At 31.1% G+C, this 17,320-nt stretch overlaps 1 protein-coding gene across 2 annotated transcripts; it reads right to left on the bottom strand.

Annotated features, from left to right (window-relative positions):
- Positions 1-806: 806 nt before the first annotated feature.
- On the bottom strand, positions 807-13,688 carry LOC144998159 (3-hydroxyisobutyryl-CoA hydrolase 1-like). 2 transcript variants are annotated; one of them, XM_078957981.1, is made up of 13 exons: positions 13,490-13,688; positions 12,955-13,035; positions 12,802-12,870; positions 11,832-11,895; positions 11,594-11,757; positions 10,432-10,516; positions 10,252-10,337; positions 10,000-10,133; positions 2,304-2,364; positions 1,875-1,973; positions 1,701-1,802; positions 1,588-1,629; positions 807-1,122 (listed from the first exon to the last, which is right to left on the bottom strand). In XM_078957981.1, the coding sequence occupies exons 1-13, from the start codon at positions 13,520-13,522 to the stop codon at positions 979-981; spliced, it is 1,164 nt and encodes a 387-aa protein (XP_078814107.1). In that variant the 5' UTR covers positions 13,523-13,688; the 3' UTR covers positions 807-978. The 2 variants fall into 2 exon arrangements, with proteins under 2 accessions (XP_078814107.1, XP_078814108.1); XM_078957982.1 differs by having other exon boundaries at positions 12,955-13,022.
- Between the last annotated feature and the right edge of the window lie 3,632 nt (positions 13,689-17,320).

Here is a 17,320-nt window from a genome sequence, read left to right as displayed (position 1 = left end):
GTAAGTTCATGTAATCACATCGAAAATTTTAACCCAAGATGCACAATGATCATCAATTTAATCAAGGGTTATCTACATTTAGTTTTTTTTTATTTAGGTTATTGTGAAATAAGCATAAAATTTGTTATTGTTGGTTTTTTATTCTCATTAGAGAGCCATATGGTTCTATTATGGAAGATGAGAAAGACAAGAAGAGAAGAGGGATAACCTCCGTTGGCGAGAAGAGGAAGAAGGGATAGGCTATTCTTCTTCCCCCATTAAACCTTATAGCCCAAATGAGAATAACCCTTTATCATAGTGATGATTGTTATACGTCTTGGGTTGAACTTTTATAGATGATTACATTCGTCTACAATGTTCTTCACCACATCAATGATGCCACGTGGAAGAAAAATTTATGCAATCATCAAACAATGAAGTTACAACACCATCTCTTTAGATTTACTCCAAAACGTCATAAAGTCGGGAGTATCTGTAATGAAATTATAGAATCAAATGCAAGAAAACTTTCAAGATAACAAAGAGGTAAGGATTTTTTTAGAAAAAAATAAAAATAAAGTTGAGGTTTAATCCGATAAATTGAAATAAAATAAAAATATAATGGTAAATCGAAATAAATGAAAGGGCTAACCGGGAAAAATAGAAAAAATGTAAGAATTTTTTAAGGAATAAATTAAAGTTGATGTAACTAAAATAAATAAATAAATAAAATAAAAAATTAAAAAAAATTAAAAACCCTCAAAATATAGGATTTTTTGTTACTTTCCCTGTTTTTAACATCTAAAATTTTATTTTATTGAGGCTGCGAGTAGGCAGTTGGCATAATGTTACAATAACATAGTAAAACTAAGACAACACAAAAAGAATATAAGCAATAATTACTTTAAAAAACCCAACTCTAGCACCGAAAGCTAATATTGCAGCAACACCACTTTATTTTAGCATTTTCCCAAATTAACAGGGCAAGGATATATATTTCTAGAGTTTTGATGTTATCACATCTATTTCATCAGATCTTGGCATAAGTTGTAAAGGCAACCAATCATCATCTTTGTTGAATAATCTTGAAAAACATTTGGTCACCATTTCGTCACTAACTTCTTCTAACTTTGAGGGTTCCCACTGTCAATATAAGATTATAAGTCAGGGCATTGAGCTTTTTAGAGTTCTAATAAATTATCACATTTTGAATCTACACTTCATTCAACTTTACCAAATATTTACTCATAAGTTACAAGGTATTGCACTATACAAAGTTCAATAGAACATACATTAATTTTTTTTCTTTAATAAGAGTTTAATGGCAACTAAAATCTATTTTCATTGAAAGCCAACATGCAAGATAGACTTTAACTCATTGAATGTTAATTATACATGTTAATTAGACAAACCACCTCATTCAATCTTTTTATTAAACTATGTATTGTCGATGCTTTTAGTATTATACAAATTTGAAAATTCTCATGAAAAGTTCAGCATGCTTGTTAAAATTGTGTGATGTATTTCACAACCACTCTCTTAAGTTACCATATTTGTTGGATCGAAAGTAACTAGTTACACTAAGATAAGGTTAGATCTACAATTTACCCGAGGTTTCTTATCTTTGTCGATGAACATAGCTCTAGATCCCTGCATATACAACATGCTAAGCATATGAGTTTAAATGATGTTGACAATGCATATACAAAATAAGAGCCAACCTCGTAGAAGTCATTACTAACAGTTCCACGTAGAAAGTGAGAGATTGCAATGTATTCAGTCTCAAGACATTGCTTGATATTTTTGGATCGACCTTCTCTAATCTGACAAATTAAACATTCATACATAAGTTTCAAGAATCCACATGTAATTGGTGTAATCTTTACATTACTTACAGTTCTCAAGAAAATCTTGAGGCCAATTGGAGATGTGGATTTCATTGAAGTTATTGCATTGTGGATCCACTTCTCTTTTACTTCCATAGCCAAGCGTTCCTACAACGAAACCAAAAATATGTATGAAGGTTTATTGTTTCACATAGCTCTATATATGTTACAATTTTGTAAAGTAAAGGGCTAAATTGTATGTTTATGCAACGCAAATTATGGAATAATGTTTTATTTAATATATTTTTCTTGCCGAATAATGCAAGAAGGTTGATTTTTTTCCCCAAAATGTGCATACATTAGTGAATTATAGGTAACCAAGTGACCTGTTGCATATATACTTCAAATCAAAAGTAATTTTATTCAATAAATTGTTTAAAAATGTAGTCTAGCTACATTAGATTAGTTAAAATGCATTTAACTTTAAAATAAACTTACAAGTGAGAATAGTATTTCTTCACACGAGTCTCCAGAGAAGCATTTGTTGATCAACTCAAGTCTGATAAAATAAAATTATATCAAACAAAATGACAAGATTGAATTGTAATGATTTTTTTTCTGGTTTCCGGTGACAATATAAGTTGGCCGAACCCGTTAAATTGGGTTTTAGTAAACAAATAATTATCATAATTGGTCCTCGGGTTAGGCTAAGGTTTTGTTCACCTATCAATATATTTTGCATAGAGGTGACAATACATTTTTACTTCTGGTAATAATTTATCTAATAGTATTTATCTCCAAAGCTACAACAAAAAATGTCTCTCTTATATATATATATATATATATATATATATATATATATATATATATATATATATATATATATATATATATATATATTGTTGGTGAATAGTATAACAATAAATACAATGTTATTATACATTATAAATTACACTATAGTACTTCAACTTTACAATATACAATATACGTACCTAATATTATAATAGTTTAGTAAATACTATAACCTTGTATTATACTATTATTCAACACTAAATACGGTGTTGAAGTTTTATTTGTACAATTTGGTTCTTTAACTTTGAACTTAGTTATATTTTGTATATTGTATATAATTATAATGTTATATAATACCGTTATTAGATTTTTATCATATGTAATTTGTTTTATTTAATAAAACCGTTTACAAATGTATTTTTTTTTAAATATTTGATAATATAATTTATTGAACATTTGTAATAAAAATATACTAGTCATTTATAAAAACCTAATAAATATAACTATAAAATTTTAAAAGTTAGATAAATAAGAATATACATAGAATATTCTTTTTTAGTGTTAAATATAATATAATTAGTTCGAATAATTTAATGTTTATATTATCTTTTACATTATAATTATAAGTATAGTGTAAAAAAATAATGTTGAAGCGTGAAGATAGTCTTACACTTTTTATCAACACTAAATATAGTGTTGATGTTTCATTTTATAGATTTTTCATTTAACTTTGAAGTAAGTTATGTTTTTTTTATATACAATTATAATGTTTATTTAATAACTTTATTTGTATTATCATATATAATAACATTATTTGTGTTATCAGATTTAATAAAACGTTTTATAGATGTTTTGTTCATATATATTTGATAATATGATTTATTAAGCATTTGTAATAAAAGTATATTAGTCAAGTTTATAAAAACCTAATAAATATAAGGGTTGTTTTTGTAAAACTATAAAAGTTGGATAAAAAAAGCATATATCTAGATTATTTTTTTAGTGTTAAATATAGTGCAATGGTTTGAAAGAATTTAGTGTTTACAGTATCTTTTGCACTATAATTATAAGTATAGTATAAAAAATAGTGTTAATGGTTGGAGAAGGCTTTTACCATTTATTCTTTTTAATGTAAAACATTTTAAACTAGAGTTGATTTGGGCTCAAATTTTACATACTTAAACTTTAGAGTAAAATATGTTCCAAGAAAAAAATGTAATAAATAATAAAATTAAAACTGCTAGATAAGTATTTGATAAGACCACAAAAATGTCCCTATATTATGTATTTTTTATAGGATTGGATTAAAACCGCAACTTTTTGGTTTAATGGTGATTTTGAGCTAGTTTGTCTGTGGTTTTGGTCCCTTAGAAAATTAAAAAGACTAAAATACCCTTGATGTATTTATTTGTCAATTTTCTTGTAACATATGGATCCTCGATGTATGAAAATTTAAGAAGAATGTGGATTTGAAGGTGGTCACAACGTGAGGGAAGTACTGTCATATCGTGACATGGTCGCATTATGTGGGATAGGTCATTTAAGTGTCACGATGTAACACCTGAACAAATACAAAACCTTAATTTCAGACTTGGAACCTATTTAAAGGAAGTGAGGGTTCAATGTTCCTTCACCCGCAACTTCCATAACCTCTATACATTTAAAAGAAAGCCCTAATACCTCTTCATTATTTTGGGCTCATTTTGGAGATTGAGTTTGATTTTGAAGGAAGAAGGAGTCCTTAGAAGTGGTGTGAGTGTCTTGGCTAGCTTAGGGCTTCATTTTCAGCATTTTTGGACCTTTATAAGTGTCCAAGATCTTAATTTTCTTATGCTAAGGTGCTAGATCTAAAGTTTTGTCCCATTTTATTTATATATAAGTTAGTTAGAATCATAGGATTCCATAAAGTTAGAAACTTTATGGATCTTTGAGGTTATTTACATATCATATGGTTCATGTTGGGTTGGGCATATTTATATATATGTTAGACTGGGCCAATTTGCATGTTAGGTTGGGCCTATTTATATGTATGTTGTGTTGGACCTATTTATGTGTATGTTGGCTTGGGCCCATTTGTATGTTGGGATGGCCCCATATGTATGGTATGTGGTACTTTGGGGAACTCACTAAGCTTTGTGCTTACGGTTTGTGGTTTAAACATTTTTCAGGTACTTCCAGTTCCAAAGCGAAGGGCCTGACTTGATTGCACTACATGATATATTTGTACTATGATTGGTTTGGAAACACATTATATATGGATTTGATGATTTTAAAAATGAAAAAATTTTATTCGTAGTTTTGGGATGTTACAAGTTGGTATCAAAGCCTTGGTTTGAGGGATTGGAGCACACACTCGGGTGTGTCTGAAGTCAAACTGAGCAATTGGTAATCTTTTTGAAAAGGAAAATAAGTTTTCTAAAAAGATTTTTACAAAGAAAGGGGTGTGATGCGTGAAATCAGTCAAGCTCAAGTAAGTGATTCCCAAAATACCCACACCTGAGTATTATGATTAGAATGTTGTTATGTGAATTGAATGCTAGAGTGGGGCTAAGGATAGCTCAGGAATCGCATGATAGAATTTCTTGATTTGTGTGATGCCTTGTAGCCTAGGAGGAATTAGATGTTATGTATTACTTGGATATATATATATATATATATATATATATATATATATATATATATATATATATATATATATATATCGGCAGAGTTAATTTCTAAATGTATGTTTAAAAAATTGTATATAGTTAGGATTATATATCCTTAAAATGATTGATGTGGCCTTAGTTCCTGTTCCTTGTTTGGTAGTGGGTTTAGGGTAGAATCATTATTTGACCGTCTATCTGATCTCGTATTGTGTATACTTTCATGCATAAGGAAACCGGCGGTGTTGGTAAAAGTTCCTAGTATTGAAGAGGCTAGTGACATGAGGATTCCTAAGAGAGCCTAGGGAGTACGACAGTGGGGATACGTATGGTGTTTAGAATAGGGATTGTGTGATTTGCTTTAGTGGAGTGACTTAGAGGATTCAAAATGAGTCTTGAGGAAAATATGGATAAGTGTGGAAGGTAGTATTGGGTTTGTACTATTGAATGCATAGGATTTGTACTCGAGTCAAGGATATTCTCGAATATTCTAAGGAGCTTGTGATGTGAGGGTTCCCTCAAGTATATTCTGATCACTTGTATGTTTGTACTTCAATATGGTGAGCACTTAAGTAGGAGGTTTTGGATCTGGTTTTGGTTCTTAGTCTAGCACCGAACCGATTAATGAGAGGATACACGAGTTCACCATGTCTCAAATCACTCGCGACATCTTGGACGACAATGTTGTGATGTTTGGTAACATCAAGGATGAGATTATGGAGCTTATGGACGAGCGTATGGGGGCCTTTTAGGCCGAGATTACGGTGGGACGGTTGTAGGGCCCTAGAGCTCTTTGGGAATAAGGACCTTATTGCTAGCCGCTAATGTTTCAATGAGATAGAGAATGCTCAGTGAATGATCTTCAACCCAAAGATGTCAAAGGTGTGGTTTACATCTTGTATTTTGACGGATTGATCTTGTGACCGGTGGGAGGAGATTGGTCATGCAAGTGGATCTAAGGCCGTAACGGCTATGACTTGGGGATTTCTTAACGAGGTTTCAAGTTGAGTTCGATTCTGCTATCAAGGTGCTGCAGCTGGCAAGGGATTTCCAGCACCGTGCCAGACTATGGAGTCTGTGGTGGAAATCACCGCCAAGTTTTGGGAGAGGTCTTTGTTGGTTGGATCTTCTTGTTGACCTTCAAAAAATCCAAAACACTATCCATGTCTCTCAGTTGTGGAAGTTTTTGGCTAATAATTTCGTAGTCACTCCTTTGGACGACATTATGGTTGATGAGTGCTTAAATTATGTAGAGAGATCAACTGTGATCCTCGACAGGAAGATGAAGACCTTGCACAATAAGTTAGTGAGCCTGGTAAATGTGCATTGGTAGCACCAAAAATGTTCCGAGTGGACTTCGGAACCCAAGGAGGAGATGAGGGAGCATTACCCCGAGTTGTTTGCGACAACGGACTTCGAGGATGAAGTCTGATTCAAGTGGGGTAGAGTTGTAACATCCGAATCCTATAGGTACGAAAAGTTAAGAAAAATATAGATTTTAAGGTTGTCACGACATAAGGGAAGTATCATCACGTCATGACATGGATAAGTTATGTATGATGGTTCATTTAAGTGTCATGATGTGACACTATAGGGTCACGACTTGACACCTAAACAAAGGCAAAAACCTAATTTTGGACTTAGACCCTATTTAACGGAAGTAAGGGGCTAGGGTTTCCTTCACCCTCATCCTCCATCACCTCCATACCTATAAAAGAAAACCCTAATCCATCTCCTATATTTTGGGCTCATTTTGTCACTTTTGCGTGCTTTTGAAGGAATAAAGAGTCCTTAGAAGTGTTGTGAGCTTCTTGGATATCTTGGAGCTTCCTTTTGAGAAAGTTTGGACCTTTGTAAGTGTCCAAGATCTTAAATTTCTTATGCTAGGGTGCTAGATCTAAGGTTTTTTTTTCCATTTTCTTCATATATAAGTTAGTTGGAAAGGTAGAATCCGTAAACTTAGCAACTTTATGGATCCTTGAGGTCCTTTACATATCATATGGTTCAAATATGGAAATTTAATGTGTTTTGGAACCATGCATGTGAGCTTTAGTGATTTTTCTTCATTTTTTACGTAGTGTGGGATCTAGACATGCATTGCAGATGCGTGTCCATAAAGCATCGACTTTTAGAATGATTTTGGAGTTACAAGGCCCTCTAGAAAGTTAGAATGCATGGCTTTTAATTTTTTGGTTGAATGCATTAAGTTGTCCATTTTGCTTAAGTCATGATGTGACCATTTGGTGGTTATGATGTGGCAAAGAGAATTTCTTCGATTGTTTTGGACTAGCTCTATCACAACCGGAAGGCATGGCCATCACGACATGACTATCTCCTGGATCAAAATGAGTTGAGTTGAATGGTGACTAGGTTAGGACCAGGTGGAATCCGTTTTTCAGGGTGTAACCATGAGTTGGTCATGACTTGAGGTTCAGCTAAAGGAATTGTGACCATTGACTTTTACCATGAATGCTATGTTAATATGGTTTGACTTTTGGTCTAAATGGCCAATTTTGGAGGTTAGACTAAGGTGAGACCTTGTTTGATTCAATAGGTGTGTTGTAGTGTTGTTCGTCTGGCTATGAGTTGTGTTTTAGTTGATCCCGTGAGCTAGGTGAGTCTTCTCACTACACTAAGTAGGATACGTTGTAGATGTGACTCTTGCATGTGTATGTTGGGCTGGGTTCATTTTTTTATTCCGCTAGGCCCATTTATATGTATGTTGGGCTGGTCCCATTTATATGTATGTTAGGCTGGGCCCATTTTCATGTTGTGTTGGGCCTACTTATATGTATGTTGGGTTGGACCCATTTATATGTATGTTGGGTTAAGGCCATCTGTATGTTAGGTTGGGACCATTTATGTGTTGGGTTGGGCCCATGTGTATGGTATGAGGTATTTTAGGAAACTCACTAAGCTTTGTGTTTCGAGTTTGTGGTTTAATTATTTTTCAAGGCCCGACTTGACTGCACAACATCCCCTTATGATTTTTTCCACACCGATGATTGCTATCTCACTTTGATGATTTTGATACATTTGTACTATGATTGGTTTTGAAACACATGCTATATGGATTTGATGATTTAAAAAATGAAAACATTTTATCATTACATTTGAGATTTTACATTTCTTTTCACTTTTTTAAAATTTAATAATTTTTATCTATTTTTATAATTAGAAAAAAATAAAATAGGGCCCACCCACCTCTTTCTCTCTTATTGGAAAGTCCTATAACACTCTGGGGTGTTTGGCTTGTCTTTTTAGAGACAAAAGTTCTTTTTGGAAAAGTTATAAAAAGTCAGGTTTTCCTAACTTTTCCAAAAATTCAGTTTTCGTTCTATCTAAAATTCAAAAGTAGCTTTTAAAATGTTTCTACCAAACATCTTTTACGTTTTATCTTTTCCAAAAATGACTTTTACCTCTAAAAAAGACAAGTCAAACACCCCCTCTATATCACCTCCCTTCACCCTTTCTTCTATTATCGTCGGAAAAACTCATTCTTCCGCCTCTTCCCTCTCATCGCTCGAAAGGACCTCTTCCTTAATCTCCCTTTATATCTTCATCTCGACTTATGACTATCCCCTGCAAATCGCACATAAGACTTCATCATCACCATCCATTTCCAGATCTGAAAATTGGCCTGCTCTACCGTTACCCTCCATTGCCAAGGCTGCAATAACATGACCACAATATATCGTCGACACCATCCTCCTTTCTCCTTCTTGATTTCTCATTTTCTCTATCTTTCTCACCCTTTCATGCTCTCTTTCTACCCTCTACCATATTTCTCGATCTTTCTCTCTTCCACACCACCACTAGAAATCGGCATGTTCAACAATAGCAATCTACTATCTTAGTTTGATGTATATGTGTGATTTTTGGGTTTGATTTTACGTTTGAATGGGTTTTAATCCATGGGTTTCTGTTTTTGGTTTCTAATGGCAAAGTTTATGGATTAACCATGAGTATTTGAAGCGGATAGTCATAAGGAAAATAATATTGGTGTAACGAGAGAGAATAGATGTAGGAATGAGGAATTATTTGTTTGACTGAGCAGAACCATTCAAAGCCATCTCGTAAAAAATACCTAATTGCAACTCGAAAATAAATATTTGATGAAGCGATTAACTTTAATTCTAATGTAATGATATAGTCGTACATTTGCCTCTACAACAATTAGATTACTTTTGATTCAACTGGTATGTCTGTTTATAAGTTGTAATCAAAATGAAACTAAGGAAATTGTTGGTATTTTCACCGATTTGTGTTTATAAACAAAAGAAATTGTTCCAAGTTGTAACTAAAATTGTTCAAATGTTTACGTCGGGGTCACGAAGAAAGAGAAACAAAGCAGTTGCATCTCCTATTTTCCAAACTCACACAAACGAAAATCAATAAAAAAAAAAAAAAAAGGTTTGCACTTTATGTGTATATGAAGCAAACTGGAAAAAAAACAACTTCTCATGAATTACAAAAGAACACTCACCGAAAATACATACATGTGTGTGAGAGAAAAAGAGAGAGAGAGGTGGGCTCCATATTTATTATTAATAAAAGACTAAATTAAATAGAAAATATGCAAACAAAAATTATCACGATATTTTAGTCTTTTTAGTTTTCCGAAGTAACAAAACCACAAGTAGACTAGTTAAAAAGGACCACTAATCGAAATTTTTTTTGTAGTTTTGACCAAATCCTGAAAAAATACATACCATAATTAAGGATTATTTTTGAAGTTTTGTCTAAGTATTTTGTACCTGGAAATAGGACTAGTTGGTTTAACTTTTACTTCTATAGCAAACTTGTTAATGATTGTGGACATTGTTGCTAGGCATGTTGCATCTGATGAAGCAACCAATTTTTCTAGAGCCTTCTCCAAAGATTGTAATTTCTACAAGAACCAATATGTACTACTAATAATCAATAGTTCGTTTGTGTTGCGCTACTCATATGAAAACACCAGATCCTTTGATAAAATTGCGTACAACACATTTGAGAAAGATGAGTACCTCGGAAGGGACAAAATGAGTTCCTAGCCTAACGACAAGCATCTCAGCTGCATCCAATCGAGTGCCGGTCAATCCCATATATTCTCCTATATACATATCATTAGTTTGTTATTAATTATGTATCATTCAAAGAATCAATACTTGTAAGTTAATTATGATGCGAAGTTGATATCAATTTACCAAAAAATCCAGGAAGTCGTGATAGAAAATAAGAAGCACCAACATCAGGAAACAGTCCGATCGATGCTTCAGGCATAGCAAATATCTACATCAATGTCAAAAAAACCACAACTAGGATTGCAATGGTAAATATGACAAAAGAAACTTGTACTTGGGGATCTAACGCCTTGTTCCCGAGTTCTACTTAAGGATGAAAATAATAGGATATGGAGAGAAAGTGAAGGGTGTCGATGGAAAATCGTGTTTCTGAGTTTCATTAATGAAAGGGAAAGTGACGGGAGAGAAATGATTTTGGAGCTATATTTTCATTCCAAATTGGACGGATTTGGGAAGAAAGTGAGGGGAAGGAAAAAATTTAAGTTTTATTTTCTTTTTCCTCATAACTTAGGAACACAAAAAACTTAAAATTTTCCTTTAATTTCTTTTGATTTCCTTTGAACTTGGGAACACCGAATAATGAATATTTTCTTTCCTTTCTCTTTCTTTCTGTCAAAATTTTCCTTAAAAAAAACCCTACGAAGAAGACATAATTGAAAGTTCTACAAGGGAAAAGGTAAAATAACAAGAAAAAATATAATTAATCTAAATTAGGAATTTTATTTTATTGAACATAAATAACATTAAAACTAATTAATGAACTCAAATTTATTAAAAAAACATATGAGGTTAGTTAGTGAGGTACAACTTCTTTCACGTCTCTTTGGAAGAAGAAAAGGAAAAGTGTTCAATTAGAAAGGCAAGAGTGGTGTTCCAATTCTTGTCAAGAGTATAATAATTGTTAGTTTTTATATATTTCTTTTATTGTATTTTCATAACTTTTTGTATATCATTCTAGCTTCTTGCTAGTTTCAATTATATATATTGCTTGCCGATAATTTGAAAAAGAAAAAATAAAAAAATAAAAAAATAAAAAAACTAATTTGGTTATTTTGAGGATGATGCTATGTTTTCAAAGTTTGAGCTGTTCGTCCATGCAGAGCAGACGCAAGATTTCATAATAGGGATGTCATGGAAAAATTAGAGTTAGACGATAGTATAAAAAAAAGTTTTCAAAAAATTCTGCACTGCATCCGTAAAACTCAAAGGTTGCCCGTGTCACTACGTGACCTATACTAAAACCGCCCATGTGTCCATGTAACTAAAAAGAAAAACAAATAGATACCGTATTTTCAGTAACAATTCTGAATGTTGAATGTACCGATATCCCAACTCCTCCTCCCATAACAACTCCATCTATAATCGCAACCATGGGCTTCTTATATGTTGCAAGCAGGTAGTCCAATGTAAATACTTTCCTATAATAAGTTGCCACGACACTCCAATGTGCTGATCAAAATGAAAGAATATTGTTTTAATTGCTTCTGTTTTGGCTCTTAAGTATTAATAAATATTTCACATACCAAGACGTATAATTTTCCAGGCAGCCACGAGATCACCACCAACAGAAAATACTTTACCGTATGCCTACAGATCAAGATGACACAATTAAAAAGCTAAACATTTTCAGTGGGTACTTTTTACCGTTATATTCTAATTGTTAACATAATATATCTTAGAATCACATAAATTTTTATAAGTAATGTACTTTATTTGCATACTTCCGTATTGATCTTGCTTTTAAGGAGAAACCCACGAGAGACGTGTTGTTTGATCTTCCTTTAGATTGGTTGGTGTGATTTTTTAACCAATACATTGTGTTCTTGATTGATTTTTTTTAGTGATAGTACATTAAGTTGTTTAATGTGATTATGATTAATTTAAAACAAGTTGGGCTCAATTTAGTGACACAACACAATTTTCGGTTTTGTCAAATAGCTTGCCAGTTCTATAGGTTCCGGTTCAGCCGGACCGAACCGAAAGAAGGCCAAAATTACTTAATGAGCTAGAAAATGACTTAATGAGGCCAGAAATGACTTAATGGAATAGAAAATGACTTAATGGGATTGAAAAACAACTTTAGAACTGAAAACGGTTACTAGCATTGGAACTTATTGAATTCCTAGCAATCTGGTTTCTAGTTCTTCAGTTCAGCTTTGATCGATTCTAGTTCGGGCCGGTTCTAGAATCATGCTCGTGGCTAGTCATTATATATTAGTTGGGGACCAAAGTCTTGACAAAAATTACTACAATAATCGTTGTATTATAGAATAGAAACGTAAGTTTCAAATTGGACTAAACCACCGGGACAATTTATGTAATTTCTCTATTTATGTTGAAATGGACTTATTGTTTGTAATTCACCCCCATCCAACCCGTTTTGACCCATATTACAAATTTATATGTGATACACTCATGGTCCATTATCAAACACATGACCCGACATTTTTCTGGGCTAGGTTTGTCATTACATCCTCAAATTATGTTTTATACCTTAAGAACAACAATCTTTACGGTTGGATCAATCTCGTAACTTTTAAGGTTCTCGAAAATTTTTCTAATCTGCAATCATATATACAAGTATACTAGTTAGAAATACATAAGAAAGTCAATTTTCGTGTTTTTTTATGCTTGTTTATACAATACCATCTCATAGCCGAGGGCGTTCAGTTTCTTTGGAGCATTAAGTATCACTTTTCTTGCTCCCAAAATGTCTTGAAATATTACCTGCAAAAATTATTACTTTTTGTTTCTATGACTATATCACAATAACTTTACTTACACATATATTTTTGATAAACATATCTACTAAAAATACTTCTCTAATCATGGATATCTAATTTTTTTACTTGTTATCAACATATTTTATACTAATTTATTAGTTTTATTAAACAACTAAACTGAAGTAATATTGTTTAATAAGTTTTTCTTTATTATAAAGTTATAGTTTATTATCAATAATTTGATCATAAAAAAAAATCGTTTTGTACATGCAATTTTTGACGGGAAAATTAAAACAAAAGTGATCATAATCCTATAAAAACTTAAAATAAATGAATTATCGAATACGAAACGAACAAAACATAAAATATGTGAAATACGATAAAAATATAATAATATATTTCAACTTCAACAGCTCAAATCGTATATTAACGGATAAAAAGAGCCATGAGCATTGTACCTCGTCTGATTGGGAAAACATGGAACCAGCCATAATCGATCAGTGATTGCTAAGACTACAGAGGTTGAAGATGTTGAACGATAATAGATATATTCGTGTTGATATACTACTGGTGGTGAGCAATAAAAGAAGCGTACCAACAAACGATTTATGCGAATTACATCAAAATTTAAACACAAGCGTGTATCTAACATTAACTTCTTTGGCATTGTGTTTTGTTATTAAAAGAAGCATGTCCAGACCACCGAAATGTACAATTAATTGTTATAAATTTAATCTACAATTGTTAGCTCTATTTTATCAAGAAATAGGCAAACAGCTACCAAAAACTGTTTGCTGATTTATTGTCATTAAATTTTAACAGTGGCATGTGTTGTTGATAAGGTCACTACAGTTTTCACCAAATGCATTATAATTGATATGTTTAACCCAAGTGCTTCTCATCAATCATATTGGTGTAATTTAGAAACAGATTAAAAAGTGTGTGCCACCTTTCTAAAAAAGTCTGAAGCTTTATCCTAAATAAACTTTTATTTATTGACTTGGTTGCTAGCATGCCCATTTTTGGTTTACAAATTAAATTCCACAAAAGACTACATACATATGTATATTTATACGTACTTTAAAGAAATATTATGTTGATGTATAATATTTTTTAGGTTTATAAGCCAAACAATTATAGGATGGCTGTTCAATTTCAGGGAAGGAAAGTTTACTAATAAGGAATCTGTATTACTCATGTTTTATGTTTGTTAGTTTATATATATATATATATATATATATATATATATATATATATATATATATATATATATATATATATATATATATATATATATATATATATATATATATATATATATATATATATATATATATAGGGGACGGTCCACTTGAAAAATTAAAAAAATAGAATCTTGAGATTAAACCTCAGCCACATATTTCACATTTACCGATTTAATGCTCCAGCATACCAGCAGCAATGATGTATGCCTAATCCTAAATGATTATATGGCAGAGAGGTATAATCATACAACATTATACATGTTTATACGTATATGCATAATCATAAATGTTTATACATACATACATATATATATATATATATGTTCACAGATTGAGTAATCATAAATGATTATTACAAATAATCGCAGAAGAGGTGGCAGTGGTATAAGTAATGGAAGTGACAATGGTGGGGTCGATTGGTGTCAGAGGTGGTGGTAGTGGTGGTGGTGGTGACGGTTACGGTGGTGGGGATGGTGGCGGAGGAGAATGTAACGGGTGACACTGTGTAATCATTTATGAACACATCAGACCTGCTACGCCGGTACACCAAAGGGTTAGAGCGGAAGATGTGAAATACGTAGCTGAGGTTGAATCTCGAGATCTCTATTTTATTATTAATCTCAACGGAACCTCTCTCTCTCTCTCTCTCTTTCTCTCTCTCTCTCGCTCTCTCTCTCTCTGTATATATATATATATATATATATATATATATATATATATATATATATATATATATGTTAGGGTTCATTTGAGACCATTCTAATTTTGTGAGACCGTAAGACAAAATCTAAAAATAATTTTAAAATACAAAATAATGGAAAAATCCAAAAATTCTTTTTTTAAATATTATTTTCGGAACTTGAATTAACTAAAAAAATAAAAAAAATAAAAAAATCCCATTTTTTTTAAAATACGTGAAATATTCTAATAGAATATTACACTGGTATATTCTAAAAAATAATTTTAAAATACAAAATAAATAGAAAAATCTAAAAATTCCTTTTTTAAATATTATTTTCGGAACTTAAATTAACTAAAAAAATTAAAAATAAATAAATAAATAAAATCCCGTTTTTTTTGAAAAATACGTGAAATATTCTAATAGAATATTACCCTGTACATATTCTAAAAAATAATTTTAAAATGCAAAATAAATGAAAAAAAATCCAAAAACTCTTTTTTAAATATTATTTTTGGAACTTGAATTAACTAAAAAAATAAAAAAATAAAAAAATAAAAAAATGTGTCTCACGGTCTTACAAAATTAAGCCGTTTCACATGAACCTAACCCTATATATATATATATATATATATATATATATATATATATATATATATATATATATATATATATATAGTACAATAGAGAAACCATTATTATTCAAAGAACCAATGAACAAATCTAAAACATCGGAATTTAAAGCGATCAACGGCAAAATGAGGGTTGTAAATTTTTATAATGGACGGACATATACCGGATTATAACAAAAACTCACTTTCCTTTTTTCATTTAAAATTTTTTTAGGTCAGTTTTTTATCGAAAAAAAATCCGAACACACCTTTGTTCACGATTTTCCGTCCTCTTTCCATAGAGATCCATGATGATATATAAAAAACAAAATTTTTTTTCGAAAAAAACTCACTTAATTTTCTTATTTTTTTTTCAATATTTAAGCTTTCTTTATAAAAAAAACTAATTATACCTCAAATATTAATTTTTTGTACTCTATTAATAAACATCAACACCAATTAAAAAAAAAAAAACCTCGAACAGTGTAAATTCACACTGAGAATCTAAACTGTAAATATTTCAATTTTTTACATTCACAATATGAAAAATCTCGAACAATTCAGATTCACATTATGAATCTGAATTACTATTATGCACAATTTGAATCTTAGAAGGTTCAGAAAAAAAAAAAAAAAACCAAAAAAAATCATCGATCAGTGTAGATTCACATTGTGAGTCTAAACTATAAATATTTCAAATTTTAACATTCACAATGTGAGAAAGCTCTGATCAGTTCAGATTCATACTGTGAATCTGATTTATTATTATATACACTGTGAATCTAAATTGAAATATCATTTTTTTTAATATAAACATGAATCTATGTTTAAAAAGTAATATATATATATATATATATATATATATATATATATATATATATATATATATATATGAATTTTGATATATTTATTAATTTTTTTCTATAAAAAATAGACTTTAACTTTTTTCATTAAAGAAAATGAAGTGAGTTTTTATCGAAAAAAGGTTCGTTTTTTATATATTATCATAGATCTCTATGGAAAGATGACGAAAAATCGCGAACAACGGTATATTCGGGTTTTTTTTTTTTTTTTTTTTTTTGATAAAAAGCATGGCCTAAAAAAATTTTAAACCAAAAAAAGTGGTGAGTTTTTTGTAAATGGTGGATTTTTTGGTATAATCCGGTGTGTGTGAGTCCAATGTAAAAGTGTACATCTATTTTTTCTTGGCCGTCGATCGTTATAATTTCCGATGCTCACAATTGGTTCCTTGGTTCCTTCATTGATTATGGTTCTCTACTGAACCTCACTTTCTCTCTCTCTCTCTCTCTCTCTTGATTATGGTTCCTTGGTTCCTTCATTGATTATGGTTCTCTATCTATATATATATATATATATATATATATATATATATATATATATATATATATATATATATATATATATATATAAGTATGTTCAATTGAGAACAATTTTGGATTTGAGAACATTTGACAACAAAATTAAAACACGTGTTGGTTTGAATTAAAAGAGGGGCCTAGTCCATCTGCTTCACTTATTCGCACAAAAAACCAGTGACACCCAATTCCGGTCTTGCCTTCTGCGGAACACCGCCTCCTCCCGCAAATCACATATGCACCATCAATCACTACCGGAGATAACCATTGTTGGGAAGGCATTTTCTACAAGGATTAACGCAAGTGGCACAAGCTGGGCGAGCAGTGGTGCGAACCCTTCCAATAAGGAAGATAGTCAAGGAAACCCGAGGGAGTGTTC

The sequence above is a fragment of the Lactuca saligna genome, chromosome 5, assembly GCF_052625555.1.
Source record: "Lactuca saligna cultivar CGN05327 chromosome 5, ASM5262555v1, whole genome shotgun sequence".
Classification (NCBI taxonomy): domain Eukaryota; kingdom Viridiplantae; phylum Streptophyta; class Magnoliopsida; order Asterales; family Asteraceae; genus Lactuca; species Lactuca saligna.
This window is presented reverse-complemented; position numbering and strand designations above follow the sequence as displayed.

Coding starts and splice junctions, on each gene's coding strand:
- LOC144998159 (XM_078957981.1), bottom strand. CDS start 13,522: ATGGCTGGTTCCATGTTTTCCCAATCAGACGAG. Junction 13,036..13,489: donor TGTTTTCCCAATCAGACGAG/GTACAATGCTCA, acceptor TAATTTTTGCAG/GTAATATTTCAAGACATTTT. Junction 1,803..1,874: donor TCAAGATTTTCTTGAGAACT/GTAAGTAATGTA, acceptor TTAATTTGTCAG/ATTAGAGAAGGTCGATCCAA.